The sequence below is a fragment of the Nipponia nippon genome, unplaced genomic scaffold, assembly GCF_047370975.1.
Source record: "Nipponia nippon isolate SJK-2023a ecotype South Korea unplaced genomic scaffold, ASM4737097v1 scaffold_8, whole genome shotgun sequence".
NCBI lineage: Eukaryota > Metazoa > Chordata > Aves > Pelecaniformes > Threskiornithidae > Nipponia > Nipponia nippon.
In genome coordinates this window covers 19,896,766-19,917,367 of record NW_028262402.1, presented here as the reverse complement: position 1 = coordinate 19,917,367, position 20,602 = coordinate 19,896,766, and the positions used below count along the sequence as shown (strand labels likewise).

The following is a 20,602-nucleotide window of genomic DNA, read 5'->3' as shown; positions in this document are numbered from 1 at the left end:
GGCTGCTGTAAAAGTAAGCTCCAAAAGTTTCCAGGACTTTACTTAATGTATTGGGGGAAAAAAAAAAAAAAGAAGAGTTATCCCTACACAGAAACTTGCAAGCTGTCTGTCCTAGTTTTATGTGAGCATACCTTTATCGAGCAGCAGTTAAAGAGCCTTTGCAAATTATACACGAAAATAAATTAAGCACAAGTGCCCCCCTGACCTAGTGTTTTTATTGCACCTGGGGCTCCTCCAGGCATTTAATCTTCTATTGGGGGTGGTACACAACTGTTTCTCATGCTTCCACTCTGTGCGGGAAGAACAGGGCCAGCCAGAAGCCCAGTTCAGAGTCTCTGTCACAAGTAAGACCAGCTAATGGCTATTAAGTGTGGTTACAGAAGCTCCTACTTCAGCTTTACTTGAAAGGACCTTTCCAACAGTTGGTGCCAGTCTTTGATTTTTCTGAGATGCTACTTAAGTATGAACTAATTAACTTAGTGTATTTATTATCCAAATCTGACCTTGTCAACTATAACACTGCAATATATGAACTTAAAGCTTGAACCAAACTAAACCTATTACCATACACAACTGCAGCCTCTCCAGGCAGAAGAGAGGAGGGAGTTCATTAAAAAATATGGCAATATCCAGGTTCAAATCTGAGTTGTAATATGCTTTTTTCAACCAGACTTTTTCCATTTTGCAAGTTGAAAAAAATATTTTATGTGGACTTTAGGTGATACATCAACATGATTTATAAAAGCTAGATCACTTTCCCCCATTGAAAAATGCATATACATTAAAAATTACAGTTGGTTTTCTTGAACCTTTGCTGTTTTATTTGAACCTTTACTAACCTTTCTGTTACATTCTAAAAGCATCACAGTTACAACTTATATATGACAGCGATAATAGCGTGTAGATCATTGCTAAAATGGCTTTCCTAGAAAACGTATGAAAAAGTAGGCTTTATTTTGCTTTATTCCTTATGTTAGTTTGCATATTCCAATGGAGCCTTCCCAGAGCCTCAAGGCTGGGTAAACTGGTTCTGTGAACTTGGAGCGGAAAGTGTGCAAATGAGCCATGCCATCAGTAACATTGTAGAATGAAAGGATTCCTGCTTCATAATCCAGAAAAATGCCAATGCGATCAGGATCATCTTCTATCAGGATGGGGATTCTCTCCCCCTTGTGAAATGCCCAGTATTCAAAATCAAACTTCTTCAGGCACCAAGATGCTCTATTCCAGCCCAGTCGACAGGTTTCAGAGTCTCCTTTCCTGCCAATGGAAGGGTAGGCTGCTCCAATCCACCATCCTGCTCCAGCATGAAGCAGGTCAACTTCCCAGTAATGGCTTCCAGAGAGGAATGCATCTCTGCTTAGCACTTGCCATAATTTATCGAATCTTTGGGGACCACAAGGGTAAAATATCCTCCTCCAGTTACAGCTTACTACAAGACGGTCATCAGACAATTTGAGCCTTGGGTGAAGGCTGTCATATTCCCAGGTTGGTGATCTTGCATCTGCAGTCAAAACCATAAACATACTTAGTACATTTATCATGATTCTTGAAAGAAGTCCAAGTTGTGAAAAAAGCTGCAAAGAAGCCCACAGCTGGCAGTGTCTTGGAACCTGCCCATTTTGCAAGGAAAAACCTGACATTTTTAATAGAAAACACTGCACTATTTATATGCACCGATGCTTTAAAGTTCCATAGACTTTAAAGCAGGTCAGTGTGTAAGTCAGTATATGCATGGTTCACAAATGAGAAGATGAATACAGCTGGATAGGGAACAAACACTGACAGCTTCTGCTTTATGGAGAATACTTGGAGACTTCTGGTGGGATTACAGCCCAAGGGTTTTAGAGAACACTGGAGCAGACTCTTGGGTTGTGAGATCCCATTCCACTGAAATCCCATTTGAAGATGCACTAGGAGTCTGCTTCTCACAGAGGCACCACAGCTCTGAGCAGCAGCATCGTGTACATTGCAAAGGAACAACTTACCAGCTCCCAGAGGATTTATAGCAGTTCACCTAACTTGACATTTAGAAAAGAAAAATCACAGTCTGAAACTACACCCTAGAAATCACTGTTTTACTCAGCAGCAGCTTAGAATATTTTTACCATGAAGCAGCTGACTGGAAATCACAAAGCCAGGAAAAAAACCAAACCATAATCAAATTAAACAAGTTTGAAATGACACAATCACACAGGACAGGTCAAAAAGCTACAGGATTTTTAAGATGAAATTCTCCTCTGAAGATACCGTCCTACAACTTCAATATTGAATTGCTGCATGTCTCACAAAACTTTTCATAATATACTCTCAGTAATTCACTGTTAGCATGTGTTTTCTGATTTCATGTTCTAGAAATAACCAAGATACTCCCTTTGAAAACAGGGTCTGGCATTCTTAAACAATCCCTTCACTCCTTTTTTCAAGCCTGATAAAACCAGTGTCAGAGTTAGGTACCTAAAAGAACATACATTGTCATGAATTACAGTACTGTCTAGAATACTGGCAATAAGATGTAAACTTAACTTGTATCTTAAAACTATTCCAAATAATGAGCACATCTATTTTTTCTTTTAAGTAAAGAATACAAAGTATAACAATACATCCAGACAAGAACTGAACAGCAGTATATTTGCAATAAGAACTGGCTGAGTCATATTTCACTCAGTTCATAGCTGTTTTTTTGACTGAATATGATTTTAATCTTAGTCTAGATAAACTTTGAAGCTTACACGTTTTAAATGCCAAACAACAAATACATTTAATATCCTGAAGCTGCTTTTCAGACTGTGTAAATTCCCTTTTAAATGAAAGTTAGAAAAACAAGTGTTTATAGTATTTTTAAATCCAGACTGCTTTGATTTCTCCACAGTGTTGTATATCTGAACTACATGTTTGGACCTGTGATCTCACAGAGCACTGTCTTTCACTGTGCTTTACAGGCAGCATAGTACTAAATGAACACAAAACAGGGGGCAACAGACCCATTCAAACAGGAACTTCAATATTCTTCTTGCTCTTTGGTGTTGAACTTAGAAATGAAAGGTAATTATACAGCAGGTTACTGTATTTGAATTAATACAGTTACAATTGAATTACAATTTTTTACACTCTACAATTGAATTAATTTGTTGCTCATTTGACTTTGTTGCTGTTTCCTTTCTTACGTTCTCACATAGAACCCTCTCCCATAAATTAAGTACATCTAGTCTGGGCTAGCTGGCATATTCCATAGTCTGAAGCCCAGAAGCTGTTTTCATTCTGGCTGGAACACTCCCCTTTGCCATCAGAGCAATGCATAAACCACTCCATTCTCTGTTAGTCCTCTGTTACTTTCCCACAATTTCCTACCATGAGTAGGGAAGGCTAAGTAAAGTCTCCCACAACTCACTGTGAAGGAGCACAAACATCTTGCATTAAGTGAGGGTCCATTCACCGCACAGTTAATTGCAACAAGACTTACCCTCTATATTCGTTTGTAATGTTTCAGAAAAGAAAGTAGTACACATGCATTATGACTATAAGATACAGCTGGACCCCACATCTCCTTGCCTTGCTGTGGCCCCTAACATCAGCTATGTTTAAAATACAGGAACCAGTTACAGACCATTATCAGTTGTTCTATACAGAGAGCCTTAGTAACAGATCATCTTCATCTGGGTAGGATCACTGCACACACCTGGGTACTACAAATGAAGCAGTTGCTTCGTTTGAGGCAAACGCATGTGGAGACAATTGCTGATGTGTGAAATGCATGTCATGGTGCTAGAGAGCCCACTGCTGATATTCTGCCCCCTGGAATCTGCACCTGTATACTGCAAAAAAATGGAGACACAAATAGCACTGTACATGCAGTGAGTGTTAACTGAAGTATCACCATTTTCTAAACAAAAAGAAAGCCTTTATGATTTTAATTTTGGTATTATGTCTGTAAACAATGTTAAAACCCCACTACAGGGGTACATCTCGCACATGCAACGTATTCCTGCTGTGATCTCCACTACATTTTAGTCAGAAAAGCTAGTATTGGTGTTCATGTGGTCTGAATAGGTCCTAAGTCACATCTGTGTGCATAGTTGGTGACAAAAGACAGGAAACATCATGCTACAGGATTCTATCTCGTGAATGACTGACTGTTGTGAGTCTTTGTTCCAAGTCACTGCCAGCAGGTAAACAATGGGGATGCTAAGTTTGTACAGAACACAGGTGACACAGAAACCAAAAGACACTTGAAATAGGGAGAATTTAAAAGGTCTGGCTTCAGTGTCTGCTTTTTCCAGTAAGCACTTGAAAAGCTGTGCAAATAAGCAGTGATGTCTGTCAGTCAAATTTACCTGAAAAACCTAGATTTTCATAAAACCCATAACTACTAAATCTCAAGCAAATAGAAATACATCCATTGCTTTAAAAAAAAGGACAAAAACCCAAGGACCAAACTGCATCTAGGTGCTAATGTTTGGAAGTATAAATGTGAATTTGACTAGAAAAATAATGCAAAATAGCCAGAGTTGTTTGGATTATTGGAGGACTGCAATTATTTGTAAGTGATGAAAATTTTAAGTGACTTTAAGTCCAAATATTTATGACCAAGGTTTGTCAATTTCACTGGCTTACAAGCAGCTGGACATCTTTCTTAATGAGGTGGTTTCTCATATTTAGCTTTAATGGTGTTAAGAAATTGTCTTTTCAGCCCTTAAAGTGATTGCTCACATGTGAAGCAAGTACAGTGCTTTCTCCATTAATCTATCAAGAGGCAGCCTGAAGCAGGTACAGATTGGCCTTCATGAAACTCAGGAGCCTAGTTCACTGCCAGCCAAATGCTGCTGTAGTGCTCTTAGTAGCAAGTGCTCAGTGATGTGGACTGGCTGTCCTAGCACCTAACAGGTTCCAGTTACAAACCGACTGACTCCATCTGGATCCTGCAGCACAGAAATGATGCAAGTGGGAAAGACCCATGACATCACAGCAAAAAAGAGAGTCTTTGCTCGTTGCATTCCTGATTTCTTAACAGCTGCTGCATTTACAAGTACAACACCTGTTTGCTTAACTCCAGTTGAGATAACCTGTTTGGAATGAAAAAGTTGCAGTGTTTGGACTTAGAAGCTCACTCAGGAGAGCACAGAAACAAGACAAGGTAACAACATTGAAAAATACCCCTCTCAGAACACACCAGCCTATAGGTGCAGGGACAGCATGTAACCCACTATACCAGCACAGTCATGGCCTCCACTGGGCTGGATCCAGGCTGGAAAAAAGACCTCCTCTTACAACAGGCCTTTATCACCAGGTACCATGATAATAGGGAATGTTACAGCTCTGAGACTAAAAACAGCTACAGCCCTTACCTGCTGCAGGCCACATAAAACATCCACGAGCTTCCCATCAGAGAGAGGAAACAATTCGCTTGTACATCTTTTCTATCAAGACCAGAGGAAAGGATCACCTGTAGATTGACCCTTAACACATTACACAGTGGACATATAATTAAAGACAGACCACAGTGATCTGGAGAATAGAAAAGTCTTCAAAAAATAAATCAGCCACTAGCTGATTCACACACTGGCAGTTCTGAATAAAAACAAAGGATCAAGATTTCACAGACAGAAACTAAAATTTCTTTCCCACCCTGAGGTACAGAAAAGGGTAATGACTTTCAGGCAGCACCAAGCTTGTTCCTCGCAAACACTGTAAACATCAGAGCCCTTTTAAGATACCATTTTAAGACAGTGGCAGCACACATTAATTGACTGTTTCAGTGATTGAGCTGTAAGTGTTTGGAGTGCTTCTAACTTTTGTTCAACCATACTTACGTTTTAAGAAAAGCAACCGATCAACAGGAGACATGGTTTTCAACACTGTTCCAGGCTCCTTTTTTGCAGTGGCATTAAGGCTACTGAAAATGTCTGGACAGAGATGAAAAGGGACAGTTTAGGGAGTCTGCCAGTGGAAGAACATGGCTGTACCGTCAAGAAGATGTTAAAAATAAAACACTATGGGCAATTTTCCTAGACAGGGTATTCGGGTTTTGTTTCTTTGGTGTGAATTCCACCCATGTCCTGGGGAGGGTCATACTGTCACACTCTATGTTCCAACTTCATGGGACAAACTTCTTCTGGGGAAGGGCTACCCACTCTGTATGCTTTTGACCTTATGCTCTTTGGATACCATGGAGATGCTGGATCCCAGTGTTGCCAAGGAACTACACAATCGAGCACAACCCCAAGTAAGCACCTCCCATTCCTCAAAAAGCACCCCTCTATCAGATGAGAACAGAGTCAGGTAGCTGAAGACAACTGCAGAGCACCTGCACGGTACTGTCTAGCAATTCTCCACAGGTCCTGCAGTGGCCTTTCAGATCTGGTCTGACCATTTTCCCTAGCACCCTGCTATACTGTTCTTGGTGGCAACTCTCAGAAAAGGGATTATTAAAAGGTAGCTGGGTGAAATCTGATGGCCAGTGTTGCCCTGCTCACCTGTAACTCAACAAGCAGTAGGGTTTCCTCATGGCTATTTGGCTTTGTGGCTCTGTGTCCCATTAGGAAACTCCTTCCTTTAATCATGCCACAGGTCACTTAAGGATGAAATACCAGCTCAAAACCAAAAGGAGCTCTAAGCAGAACATGTTAACCCACCTTTAAAGTACCAAAAACCAGAGAATTTTGCAGACTGCCTGAGACAGAAAGATCACCAGGTACATCAACTAGAAAAAGCTTTCAAATTTTACAGGTACCTGATGTTCCATGTCTGCCAGATGTCCTGCCAGAGCACTTAACACCCAACAGTGACTGAAAGGAGAGAACAGCTATGTTGTGTAGGTGTGATGGTCTAGGGATATAAGTACGATAAGCTCTGCAGGAAGAAGTAAGCTGTATGGAAATAACTGATAGAGCTGGAAAAAAGCATCAGACAAACTTTAAGGCACAAAAGGCCATTTTCAGAGTTGAAAGAGAAACCTCTTACGTTCCTAAATCACCACTGCTATAGCAACATTACACCAATGCTGTCAGAGAACAGCACCCATGCCTGAAAAGCTGTCGTTTTCTCCAGCTGATTTGGCAAAAAGTCCTGCTCTTACTTACAAACCACACTTTATTTAAAAGGAGAGCAGGAGAAAGCAAAATTCACAGCACTCTCCCAGATACCTTCTTTAAGCCGGGCTTCTAGTGGTTTCTGTAGAATGGACTGAAGAATTGTCACGAAGTGCTTATAATGGTTAAGTATGTGCTCAAACGAGAGGGGTATCGGATGCCACTGTTCTAACAGGCGCCGGGGCTCCTGTATTTCCTTCTCGATTTCTGTGTACTCCTGAGGGTAGAAAGCCAAATTCTCCGATTAGCAGAGACAGTGACATGAATGGACTCTTCGCTCCCAGCTCCCACACACCAGAGAGCAAGGACAGCTCCATCATCAAGTAAACATATGGGCCATAACAGGCAAGCCTTGCTGTGTTCAGCCTGCCTATTAACTCACTAGCCTGCGCATTAGCTCCTCCTGCCAGTGGAGCCAGGGGCTACCCCAGAGATGGAGAACCCAGCAGTTATGGTTAAAACAGGGCCCTCCAGGACACTCCAAGATGAGAATGAGTTTAACCTGGCTAGGACCCTTTGTGGGAAATCCCAACAATGGGAAAATTAAACCACTAAGTTTTAAAAGCAATCTAAAGAATAAAATCCAACCTCCCCCACAAAAAATATCTCCAAAACCATGACGAGCAGCTTCCCATGTGGACGTAGGCTGCTAGCACAGACAGCAAAATGCCAGGGCCATATCACTCACAACAATGCAAACTCTCAAGTCTGCTAAGTTGCGAGGATGTAAAAGTGCACCACAAGCCTTCCCATGAAGAATGGTATCCTTTAGCTTGTGTCTGGGCATAACCACATGGCAACACACCCTTCCCAAGGAAGGTGAAGAAGATCATTAGGAAAGAGAGGCTGACATTTATCTGTAGGCAAAAAGAAAAACACTGCCCCCTGCAGTAAAATGATGACTATTGCTCAGGATGATTAAGATCTCTTGCAATTAAAGAAATGAGACAATTTAGCCTCCCTCCGAAGGTTCCCAAGAGGGCTGCATTTCCTCAGACCTTCATATTACACTGCACAAGGAGAGACCTGATGCAGCGTTTGTCTTCAAGATGAAGAGACACACATAACTCTGTTCCATATATGCTTAAAATTACATGAATTTCATACAGACCTGAAATCAATGCCATAGCAGGAACACCTAACAGCTCAAAAATCAGGAACCAAAACGATTCACCAAAATACCAACAAAAACAAGATTAAAAAACAGTGAGAAAGATGCTGCTTACATAGAGAAGGATCTACAGAGGAGATCACTACAGCAGTTCACCAGGGACTATGAGGTAGAAAGAGACCATACAATACCACCTCCAGCAATTGAACAGGATCACTGTGCTGTTGTATTTGCCTGATTCGACGTGAGAAGGTCTCCAGGGCTGCGAGCTTTTCTCGACAGGACTCCAACTGCTGATCATGTGCTTCCAGGGCTTGCTGAGTCTTTTCATCAATGAAGTTTTTTGCTAGACTCTCCTCTTCCCGAAGTAGTAACTGGAGCTCAGTCACTTTGTCTGACAGCTGCCTTTTGCTCATAATGGCATGTGCCTATAGATTAAGCAGAAGAGTGTCACCCCCATACTCAACAGACCATCAACATTTCAGGCACTTCTCTCATAGGCTTTCAATTTTACAATTTGGTTGAATTTTACTGATTTGCTGCATCTCTTGAGAAACGGGCGTTTACCCCTTAAGAAAGTGCAGCCAGGATTTACCTGCTGATGTCCTGGACGGAAAAGCTTGAGGGCAGATCCCAAGATGCTTATTTATGCAGAAAACGCTGTTACCAGCTGGAGTGTAACAGGGTCAGGTACTAACTGCTACAAGCAGCAGACCTGGTCCTTCAGTAGCAGGACTTTGCTTCCTTTTAAAGCAAGCTAGGGACAAGAAGCTGCTAGGAAAAGAAAGCCTCCAAAAGGAAGTGACATCAAACCGCAATGTCCCAAACCTCTGCAGAGCTCCCTCTAGCTCTTACTGACATTTCTGTAACAGAGGTGGTCCTTACAGAAAAACCATTTCATGCTCTATAAATGAGGTGGAGCTTAGCATACATTCCCATTCTTAAGACAGAATCAACAGAGCTGTTCTTGTCTTTACTTAACTCTGAAGTCAGACTATTCAACAATGCAGTTCAGTGCAACACAACATACATCAGTGAAACCAGAATAACATATGCTGCTGGGGCTATTTACTGTTCCTCTGCACAAAAATTTCAATATTGTTCTCCCAGAGATGTTCGGCTGATCAGGGAGTGAGGCCCACGCCTTTGGAGACTCTTTCCCTCTTCTCTCCCTGTGATAGTAATATATTCCGATGGACACACGGAATACACTTTTTTCCTGAGAAGCAGTAGCTGAGTGTGTCTTTGAATAGCTACAGAGAAAGCAAAATGTCTCTCCTTCCAAAACGACCATCCAGTGGAGAAGCAAACCATGCTTTACCTTCAGATCATTAGCAGCCTGCTCTATGCTCTTTCTGTTACCAGCTTCTTGTTCTTTTCTCTCTTCTAGATCCTTCAAACACAATGCCATGAGTTCCTATATAGCAACAAAACAAAATAAAACACTGTTTCATAACAACATCTATAAAAACCAGAAATCAGTATTCGGCTTGCTTTCCATATAGGGGAGTATGTTACTGAAACACTCAGTTTATGAGGTTTATTAAGGCCAGTAGTGATGAAACTTAAGGATTTCAACATTTCACCTGCTCCTGGTGGTTATACTGGTAAGATTCAGAGTTCTGTACATATTAGTACCACCTTCATAAAAACAGGGAAACCTATGGTGAAAAAAATATTTTCATCTTTAAATCTATGGCACCATGCATTTCAAGACTACATGCTCATGGATTTAGCAGCTGAAGGGCAGCTAGCCAAGTACTTTTATTCAGAGGATCAGTGGGAGACTGTCTAGAGTCAAAATCCAGTGAATATTCAGGATGCTTCCCAGTGTACAAAAGAGCAATCAGAAATACCCCACTATCACTAGAGTGATGCTGTAGTTTGAATGCCTGCAACAACAAATATTATCAGCTTGGCTGGTAATCACAGTATCTGTAATACTTGTGGTGTGCCCCGAGATGCACTGAGCAGCACAGCACAGTTAATGTTCTGCTGTGTCTAGCCCCACAGTTTCTCACCTGCAGCCCTCTGAAATCCAGCTGTCCTCTGTCCAGCAGGTTGAACAGTCTTGGTGCATTTGGTGATGCACTTTTGTCATTAGTACCATGAAGGATCCAGGCAATGCAGCCCCACGCTCTCAGTGCACTAGTGTTATAACAGAACCTCTCAGTTAATACCAGATAAGCTAGCTCCAGAGGTGTAGCTGTTACCAGTGTCCTGTTCTGCAGCTGGGACCCAGTCAACAGCATCGGCATGCACATGTACCAGCTCACTGCAACATCCCCAGGTCAGTGTGGCATTTAAACTCTTCAAACTGAGCACAAGTGTTGCTTCATGGGCAACAGTTTGCATTTCTGACATGTGCCTCCTTTGAAGACACACGCAATTTTTCATTTGATTGTGACAGAGAGGGAAGAAAATGGGCTCCTAGCAAAAGCCAAAGACTCCACATCTGGAAGTCCTTTGGCACAGGCACATCCAAGCAGATAAATGGTCTTGCATGGAGCCAGCCACTCATGTTATGCCATCCATTCCAAGCAGTTTTCCAGTCTTGTCCCTGAAGGACCAGAAGGGTTCTGCAACACTTGAAGATTCAGGAGTTCCACTAGGTATCAGCCTTCCTCAATTTATTCTGCAGCTTAGACCTCATTCCCTTCCTCAAAGACCGACAAAGGCCACAAAGCAAAACTCAGTCTTCCTAGTAAAACACATCACCTCAGGCACTCACTCTCTCACAACAGTGATCATATGCAAATACTTATGCCAGCCCCAAGCATTTTGGGTTAAGTACTACTTTCTTTACAGAGGTAAACGAAAGAGCTGCTTCCTAGCAGTGGAGACACTGTATCTGCAACACTGGCAGGCAACTCATGTCATTCACACTGAGGAGCCAACTCCAAAAACATTCCTTTAAGGATTGCCTGGATGCCCCAACTCACTCAAGTGAAAACACTGTAAAATCAAGGATTTCTGAGAGATGAGAGTCCTAGCTCCAGTCAGGCTCACAGGACACATGCAGTGCACACCATGCTGATCCGATGTCCTGCATTCAGGAGCACAGAAAGTGTCCTTCCAGATTATTTTATACAACCTTAGATCCAGGGATGAACCAGCTGATGCACCTCACACAAGAGGTTCTCATCTCTTCCTAGCATCCACAGATAGGATTTGCTAAAAGCACTGAGGAAGATTCTCACATGCTGCCTGGTTGATGTCACATCACAAGGGCTGCACAGAATAACTGCTCCCAAAAATCACTGGTCAAAATATCATCTTCTAGGCTACATTTACTTTTCATAGTTTGTGCCTGAAATCTCTGCAGCCCTAAGCCAGCAGATGTCAGCAGAAACTTCCTAGGGACAGAGTGTCACACAGGGACGCAAGTTTCTACCCTGCTCACTTCCTATTTTGGCACAGAGACAAATAACTAGTTATCAAAAGCACCGGCTCCCCTGTGTCCAACAGACCCCCAAGGCAATCAGCACAACTTGTCACTTTGTGCACTTTACCCTGGCTCAAATCAGGCTGCCACAGTACAATACCTGCATCCACACATTGCCCTGGTGTCACGAGGGGAATGCAAACACTGTAGTGAGTTCCCAGCTGCAAGAGGGGTACTTTGGATTAAAGCACACCAGCTGGCCAGAACAGTGCTCTCTGTTGCTCTGACATCTTCAGAGGTCTTTCCCTGGTGCTGCTATTTACTTGTGACCTAGTGTACTGCCCTCCACACTTGTACTGCTCTCTAACATGAAGTGCAATAAAATGCCAGAGTAATTTAGCATGACCTGTGCATCTGCTCACAATCTGTGGGAACTAGGAACCTTCCTAGTAACACTGCTCCAAAATACAAGAGGACTGGGAAGGAGCTCTCTGAAATCGTGGAGGGGAAAAAAAAAAAAGCTCCTGAACACCAAACCTCTCTGTTACTACTTTTTAAGCTTCCCAAGCTTAGCACCACAGCATGCAGGACTCAGCAAGCTGCCTGGCAGGCTCTCTGAAGTAAGACAAAGCACACGCAGGCAGTATTGGGCAAGCTTGCAAAGCTTCCTGGGGCTGCTCAATGGACAGCTAAACTGGAATGAATAAACAAAGATTAGGGAAGAACCCCTGTGCTGGTTGTGGCTGGGATGGAGTTAATTTTTATGTAGTAGCTCGTATGGTGCTGTGTTTTAGATGTGACTATACTGTGAGTGCACAAGGGGTTGGGAGGGGACACAAGCAGGCGGATGACTTGAACAACTAACCAAAGAGATATTCCATGCCATATAATGTCATGCTCAGCAATAAAACAGAGAGGAGGGGGTTTAGGTGGGTTAGCCACCTTTTGCTCAGGAACTGGCTGGGCACTGGTCTGCCAGTGATGTGTGACTGCCTTTGTGTGTGCCTTTGGTCTGCCAGTGATGTGTGACTGCCTTTGCATCACTTGTTTTGTTTTGTTCTCTTTCTCTCTTCTTCCACTTCTGCTTTGCTTATTATACTATTTTTATCTCAATCCACGAGTTTTCTTGGTTTTAGTCTTCGTTTCCTCTTCCCCTGTCCCTGGGCAAGGGAGGGGAAGTGAGCAGGCAGCTGTGTGGTGCTTAGCTGCCTACCAGGATTAACCCACAACAACCCCTGCTCCCCATCCCCATGGAGTTGTCAGAGAACAGGCTCTGTGCATGAGGACTCACTGTGGTCTAGCAAGCTACAGAGACTGGGGAAGAGGATAAACAGAAATGGCCTTTCCCCTTCCCCTGTGGCATGCATGTTTCTGTCAAAGGTACTTCCAGCCTGGCAATGAAAACAAGTCCTGCAGGGCAACCAAGCTCCTTGATTCCCCACACAAGGTCTGAGGAGAAAATGCTGCTGCGTGTGACCTGACAGTCAACGTCACTTCCCCACTGTCCCTCCATTTATACTCCTGTTATGTGTGCGCTTGGGGTGTGACGGGTAACTCTCTCCCTCTCATGCACGAACCATGTCCCGGTGCAGTGACAGCACACTGTCCTCGTCCATATGGGATTTACAAAGCACTCGTTGAAGTACAGAAACTTTGTTCTGCTAGCCAGTACAGGCTACAAAATTGATGCGACAACAAAACCTGAGCTCCACAAGCTGTTCATAAGGCAAGCAAAGCAAGGCCAAAGGCTGAAGACACTCGGCCTACTGCTGCCCACTGCACCAATACTCACAGCTGCCACCGTCTCACCCCGGAAAAAGAAAACCCAGCTGCACAAGTCCCAGAAACGAGGAAAAAACCGGGACAACCAAATCAGGAAGATCTTTACTCCCGCTCCGTGCCTCGCGGCCCACCCCCAGCTCCTGGTTATACGCTAGTCCCGTCCCCCCGCCCCGCTGGAGCTGGTCTCGCAGAAGTCGCCGCTGCAGCTAACCCGCAGCGAGGTTCGGCTGACCCCGCACACGCTGGGTTCCGCGGGAGGAACAGGCCGGGTCGGGCATGCCCCGGGAACATCGCCCGGTGCCCGTGCGCGGCGCTCACCTGCTTGTGGCGGACGGCGTGTGGCAGGAGGCGGGCGCGGTGTCCGTGGTGCGGACCCAGGGCCGGGCAGAAGGCGCAGACGCAGCGCCCGCAGTCCTCGCAGAACAGCTCCAGCGGCCGCCCCCCGTGGACGCCGCACACCCTCGCCGCCGGGGCCCACGGCTCCCCCCGCGCCATGGCGGCCGCGGCGCAGGATGCGAGGCGGGCAGGCGGAAGGCGCGGCGAGAGCGGGACGGCGATCGCGGGCAGGCGGCGCCGCGAGCGCAGCGGGCGGGGATGCCGCGCTTCGCCCGGCAGGCGGCGGCTGCGCGTGGGGCGGCGGGAGGCGTGTCGTCCGCAGGCGCGCAGGTGAGCTGCGCCCGCGGCCGCGGGCCTCGCCGCGCCTCTTGCCCTTCCGAGAGGGCGGGGGGCGGAGCGGGGCCGGCCCTCGTCCCCCCCCGCCGGAGCTGGGCCCGACAGCGGAAGCGGCGGGCTGAACCCTGATGGAGCAGTCGGTGCCGAGCAGTAAATATTGGCAAGAACTGCGCCTGACTCCTGGTGCGCGTGGGGACGGGGAAAGGCAGTGCCGTGGGAGCTGCGCGGACGGGCAGCTGCCTTCGTCTGGTCCTCGAGTTGGAAAATTGATTGTTTTGTGGAATTTCAGCTGCGGCAATGAGGAATGCCCGCAGTTTTATAGCTGAGCAAAACACTTAATCTGATCCAAAAATGGAGCAATTTGTCTTCAGGGTATGTTTTTTCACTTTCTAGTTTTCAATTAGGTTTTTGTCCTGTGTAACATCTCATTTATAGAAGTCAAAGTAAAATGCTCACACTCTTACAAAGTTTGCATATTTACCTGCTTTATTTGGCCAAAACTCTTAGCTACATTCACTCGCACGCTAGTGCCTGCTTTAAAATGAGTAAAGATGAGAATTTCACAGCCTCCTTGGAACCCTGTTCTAGTGTTTGACCATCCTCACAGTGAAAACTTTTCCTAGTGTCATTCTGCATTACAACTTGTGCCATCTTGTTTCAGTGTGCCCTTCCAAGTAGAGTTGTGGCCTCATCTTCTCTGTTTACTCCCATAAGGGAGTTGTAGACAGTGCTGAGTCCTCTGCTGGAGGCTGAACAAGCCCAGTTCCTTCCATGTCTCTTTGGACATGCTGTGTTTCAGCTCCATTACTGTCTTGGTGGATTCTGCAGGACAATTTGCTTAATGGAGACAATGTATCTTGTCCAGGGAAGTGTGTGGCTGGTCTTCATCACCACAAGACCACACTGTTGGAAGATACAGTCCAGGACCCTGGCTCCTTTTCTGGCAAAGTTGTTCCCCAGCCAGTTGGTGCCTAGCCTTAATTGTTGCACACTTCATGAGCTGGATAAGCCCAGAGGCCTTTCTTAATCTTTGTGCGGTTCATGCTGGTGCATTTCTGCAGCATGTCGCTGTTCCTTGGAAGAGTGACCCTGCTTGCCACTCTATCATTCCTCATCCCCTGCTTCACCCACTCGTGGTTTGTAATCACAGCAAACTTGTGGAGGGCTTGTTCCATCCTATTGCCCTGGTTGTTGATAAGAACATGAAAGAGCGTTAGGCTCAGCATCGATCCCTGAGGAATGGCACTAGTACACAGATACCACCTGGACTTTGTACATCTGATGACAGCACTAATTGCCTAGCATTCCAGGCAGTTTTTCATCCACTTTGTAGTCTGCCTATCCAAACAACAGTTCATCAGTTTGTCTGTAAGGACATTATTGAGCTTCATGACTTGCAGCATTAGAATTCGCAGGTTATTAGTACCTAGGGCATTATTTCCCATTTCGCATGTGACTTTGCAAATGAAGTTATTGAGCTAGACTTTCAGGGCTTTTTAGTGGTTTTATTTGTTTATTTTAGAGGACAGAGTTACAATAAAACTGGAATTTTTGCATAAACACTAGTGGATGGTCAGGCACTAAAATCAGATGTACTTTCATCCAAGTACTTTACTGTCTAACACTGTGGGAAAACGCTGCTGCACTGTGGTTGTGAGAGGTCAGAAGAGCAGGAGAGACCCTGCTTTTTGCATGCAGCTCCCACATTCATCTTTCTGGAGGGAAACTTGTTAAGCTTTCAAAACAAGGTTTAAATGCCTCAGAGCATGACTCAGCCTGTTCTTGTTCAAGAATTACCCTCCAGGACAGGCAGTGGAGAGAAGTAGAGTTAAATCAAGAAGAAAACCGAAGTTGTAACGTTTTCTTGCTTCAGCACCATCTCATCATGAAAGCCAGTTGGGGAAGATGGGTGGGGTGGGCTGGTGGGGACAGAATGGGGCTGAGCCTTCACCTGTTAGTTTTGTGGTGAAATGACACTTTTCTTCTCTTTACTTTGCATCTCATAAGCCTTCTGCAAGCTAGGGGTGCACTTCTGCAAAGTTTGTGTGTGGAGATGGCAGCATGCCACACAGAGACCTGGCTTTGGTTTAGCCACAGCATTCTCTATTTATTTGTATAGCAAATTCCTAATACAAACTCTGACTCCATCTTCGTACTTGAGCGTAGGGGTGAAGGGGAGGAGTGAAGTCTGTTTTCATGTACAATATACAGGTTCTGGTAAGGATCTGGACTTTTTTTTTTGCAGCCATCTACAAAAAAACTGAATCACCATTTTGGCAAAGACATTGAGGACTGTAATTTGAAATGGCACTTACACAACATCTGTAGGCATTAAACAGCTTTGAATCCCTGCCACACAAGAAGTGAATGTTAAATAAGGGTGAAGCCAAGAATCCTCCATCAAACTGGGGTGCTTTCAATAGAAGCCACCCTTCCCTCTGGTGTGAGATGAGAAGGAATTTTTACTGCAGAAATCAGAGTTTATTTTGTTTTGGTTCCTCAGGGTTAACTATTTGCAGAGGATTGTGTACAGATGCCCTATTATAATCTGGGTCAAGTGAACCTTCTGGAATCTTTTGCATGTGTGTGTATATTTTAAGTAATTTAATTTTACAATAGATTAGAAAGTGTCTTAGTAGTGCTACATCAGTTCAATTTTCATGTTCAAGTTTTATTTTCCTGAAAAACATCTCAAATTTTGAAGTTCCTAATTTTACTGACACTGAATGCTCTTTGTGTTTTAACATTTTCATTAAGAAAGTAAATGAAAGTAGGAATTCTTTTGTGGCTTAATTGGTCACTATTTCATTTTAAATATGGAAAGTTATTCTAGGCTATCAGAAATGTATTGATGTATACATTTCTTGCTAATTTTTAGCAAAATATACTCTCAAACATAATCTTTTCAAAATACACTTTCTCTAGCATTGTGGAAAGATAATATGCATTAAAAGTGTCAGAATTATTTCAAACTGACATTATGAAAACTTTTTATTTCCTCGTAGTGTTACTGAGTTGGCTGTGTACTGGCAAACCATTTCAACACATATGTTTTAAGACACAAAAAAGTAAAGTATCCCTGACAAAGAGGGATGAAGAAAAAGCAAAGACATTCAATGATTTTTATGCCTCAGTCTTTAATACTGACGATAGACCTTGGTCTGCCCGGTCCTCTGAGTTGGAGGACCACAACTCTGGCAACAGTGACTTTCCATTTGTGGACAGTAAAATTGTAAGGGACCAGTTGTATCACTTGAATCTTCATAAGTCCATAGGGCCAGATGGGATTCATCCCAGAGTACTGGTGGATGTTACAGCAGGACCTCTCTCAATCATCTACCAAAGGTCTTGGGAGTCTGGCAAGGTTCCTGCTGACTGGAAGCTAGCCAGTGTTTTTCCAATTTACAAGAAGGGTATGAGGGAAGACCCAGGAAACTACAGACCTGTTAGTCTAACCTCAATACCTGGAAAAATTATGGAGAAGATTATACTGAATGCTGTTGAAAGGCATTTAAAGGACAATGCAATCATCAGGCACAGTCAATATCAGTTCACAAAGGGAAAGTCCTGTTTAATTAATTTGATATCCTTCTATGATAATGTCACCCACCCAGGGGATGAAGAGAAGGCAGTGGATGTAATTTTTCTGGATTTTAGTAAGGCTTTTGATACTGTCCCTCACAGCACTCTTCTGGATGAGTTCTCCAACTGTGAGATGAGCAGGTACGTGGTGCGGTCAAAGGGCTGTAGTGGATGGGGCTCCCGCTGGCTGGCAACCAGTCACCAGTGATGTTCCTCAGGGGTTCCATTCTAGGGCCAGTCCTGTTCAATATTTTTATCAATGATCTGGATGCAGCAGCTGAATGCACCATTAGCAGGTTTGCTGATGATACTGAACTGGGAGGTGCTGTTGACTCTCTTGAGCGACAAGAAGCCTTGCAGAGGGATCTAGATAGATTGGACCATTGGGCAATCATCAATGTCATTAAATTTAACAAGAACAAATGCTGGATTCTGCACCTGGGATGGAATAATGTTGGACACAAGTATAAATTGGGAGAGGAGTAGCTGGAGAGCCACCCTGCAGAAAGGGATCTGGGGGTGCTGGTTGGCAGCAAGCTCATTATGAGTCAGCAGTGTGCCCTGGCAGCCAAGAGGGAAAACACATCCTGGGGTGCATCAAACACAGCATAACCAGCCGGTCAAAAGAGGTGATTATCCTGCTGTATTTAGTCTTGGTGCAGCCTCACCTTGAGTATTATGTGTAGTTCTGAGCCCCACAATTTAAAAAGGATGTTAAGGCACTTGAATGTGTCCAGAGCAGGGCAGCAAAGCTGGTGAAAGGCTGGTAGGCATGTCCTATGAGGAGCGGCTGAGGACTCTGGGTTTGTCTAGTTTGGAGAAAAGGAGGCTGAGGGGCAACCTCATTTCTCTCTACAGCTTCCTGAGGAGGGGATGTGGAGAGGGAAGTGCTGAGATGTTCTCCCTGGTATCCAGTGACAGGACACGTGGTAATTGTTCACAGTTGTGTCAGGGGAGGTTCAAACTTGACATTAGGAAACATTTCTTTACTGGGAGGGTGGTCAAAAACTGGAACAGGCTTCCTAGAGATGTAGTCAGTGCCCCAAGCCTGTCAGTGTTTAAGAGGCATTTGGACAATGCCCTTAATAGCATGCTTTAGCTTTTAGTCAGCCCAGAGGTGGACAGACAGTTGGACTTGATGATTGCTGTAGGTCCCTTCCAACTGGAATTATTCTTTTCTATTCTAAAGTAAGACATACACTTTTGCCTGAGTAGTTCACTTTAGATAGAACTGCAGTTCAAGGAAAGCAAGATCACTTCAGGGTTTGAAAGTGATTCTAAGGACAGGTGTGCCTAGAATTCACTTGTTTGCAGCTTTATAGAATTAGTCTTTATTTTCTTATGTTAAAGGAAGAACTACAGAAACTGACACGCCAGAAGTTCAGGTCATCTTTCCCTTGTGCAAGCTGAAAAGGAAGCAGTGAGGTCAAGGATACATATGCATTGTCTGATACAGAAGGGGGAAAAAATTTAGAATTTAGTATAGGGCAATCCAATGGTTATCATACATTATCACAGACATCACATTACAGTAAGCAAAGAAACTAATATATATTGATATACATGAAGATACCAACAGCTGACTCAGCTTCAAATCACTCAATTACAAAAAAATGATTTTCAAATTCCTATTTCTAGACAGCAGGTTTATTTCAAATTTTAATCCAGTGACCAGTAAAAATACGAAACTGGAGTGGGACACACAGTGATCTGAACAGGCACCCCATGTCATCACCCTGCTGTGTGGGGCTCTGCAGAGCAGTCCCAGGGAGCTATCAGAGCCCCACAGCTGCTCTGGCAGCCTCAGCTGAGATCCTCCACACACCGCAGCTTGCACATCTGCCCCAGGAAGCATCCCAGGCATCCCAGCATCCCAGGTCAGAAGGAGCCTGCATCCCATTTTCACAAGCTTAAGCTGGACGTGTCTGGCCCTCACTTCATCTTTCCCTTACAGTGCTCTGCCTGGGGCCTTGTAGCCTTCTTATCCAGCAACAACCCCTGATCTTGCCAGGATCATCCTGCACATTGAAGGCTGTAGCCTTTGGATGACGCTCGTCTTTGTCTAGAGAACAGTCTGTATAATTGCCAGTGACACACCAGAGCTTGGGGAAAATTGCAGATACTTTTGTCAGTTCTGACTTCCCTTGTTAAAGAGCTCTCAAGACTGGCCATCTCAGCCTCAGAGACAAAAACCCACCAAAGACTGTGACCATCAGAGCCAACAATGCAGCGCCAGCCTCATGGTATTATATACCTACGCCTTGAGTAGTGTGTTTGATTAATGCTTGGATTTAAGCAATGCTTGCTGTTACTGCTACATAAAAAATCCTGCTTTTTAAAAATAGGTACAATCACCCTTTTCAGGAGACCAGCCACAGCACCACATTTGCACAGTATCCTTAGAACTCTCTCATATGTGGTTCAGCCAAAGACAATTACTTTCAAATCAAGGAGATTTTCGTAGTTCACTCTGCAAAAAGAGAGGACTGTACCTATACAAAGAAAGAAAATGCCCTGCTCCCTTTGGTCATGGTTAGAACAGTCTACTGCTGTGTCTCTTTCTAGGTAAGAAAGGTTAAGGAGGCTGTGAGTTTTGCAAAAGCTATAGTCCCTCCTAAACAGAAAGTTATCCATGGGAAGACGCTTTCGTAGGGCAGGTCTAGCTCACCAAAGCAATCTGTGGCTCTTGCTCCTCCAATGTCAGCAAGATAAAAGCAACAGCCACTTTTTTTACAGGGAGGAAACAAGCTGGACTTCGAAGAAAATGTGAAGAAATATAATAGGTACTACACACAGCATTCAAGATACAAACACATTTTCCCATGGGTGCTAGCTTATGACACTGAGCCACACCACGGCTCGTGCAGCCTTGCAAATGGCTCAGGGGATACTCCTTTCACAGTGAGGAGAGGGATTCTCTAGTGCATGGTGTTCTAAGTCCCAGAGAGGATCTAGGCTGCATATCCTGCATGGAGGTGCTCA

The 20,602-nt window shown here is 44.3% G+C and overlaps 1 protein-coding gene across 1 annotated transcript; it reads right to left on the bottom strand.

The window, feature by feature from the left end:
- Nucleotides 1-628: 628 nt before the first annotated feature.
- Nucleotides 629-14,088, bottom strand: TRIM14 (tripartite motif containing 14). The gene is made up of 6 exons (XM_009466656.2): nt 13,685-14,088; nt 9,521-9,616; nt 8,394-8,627; nt 7,143-7,305; nt 5,811-5,903; nt 629-1,504 (listed from the first exon to the last, which is right to left on the bottom strand). Exons 1-6 carry the CDS (start codon nt 13,859-13,861, stop codon nt 969-971), a joined length of 1,299 nt encoding a protein of 432 aa, XP_009464931.2. The 5' UTR covers nt 13,862-14,088; the 3' UTR covers nt 629-968.
- Between the last annotated feature and the right edge of the window lie 6,514 nt (nt 14,089-20,602).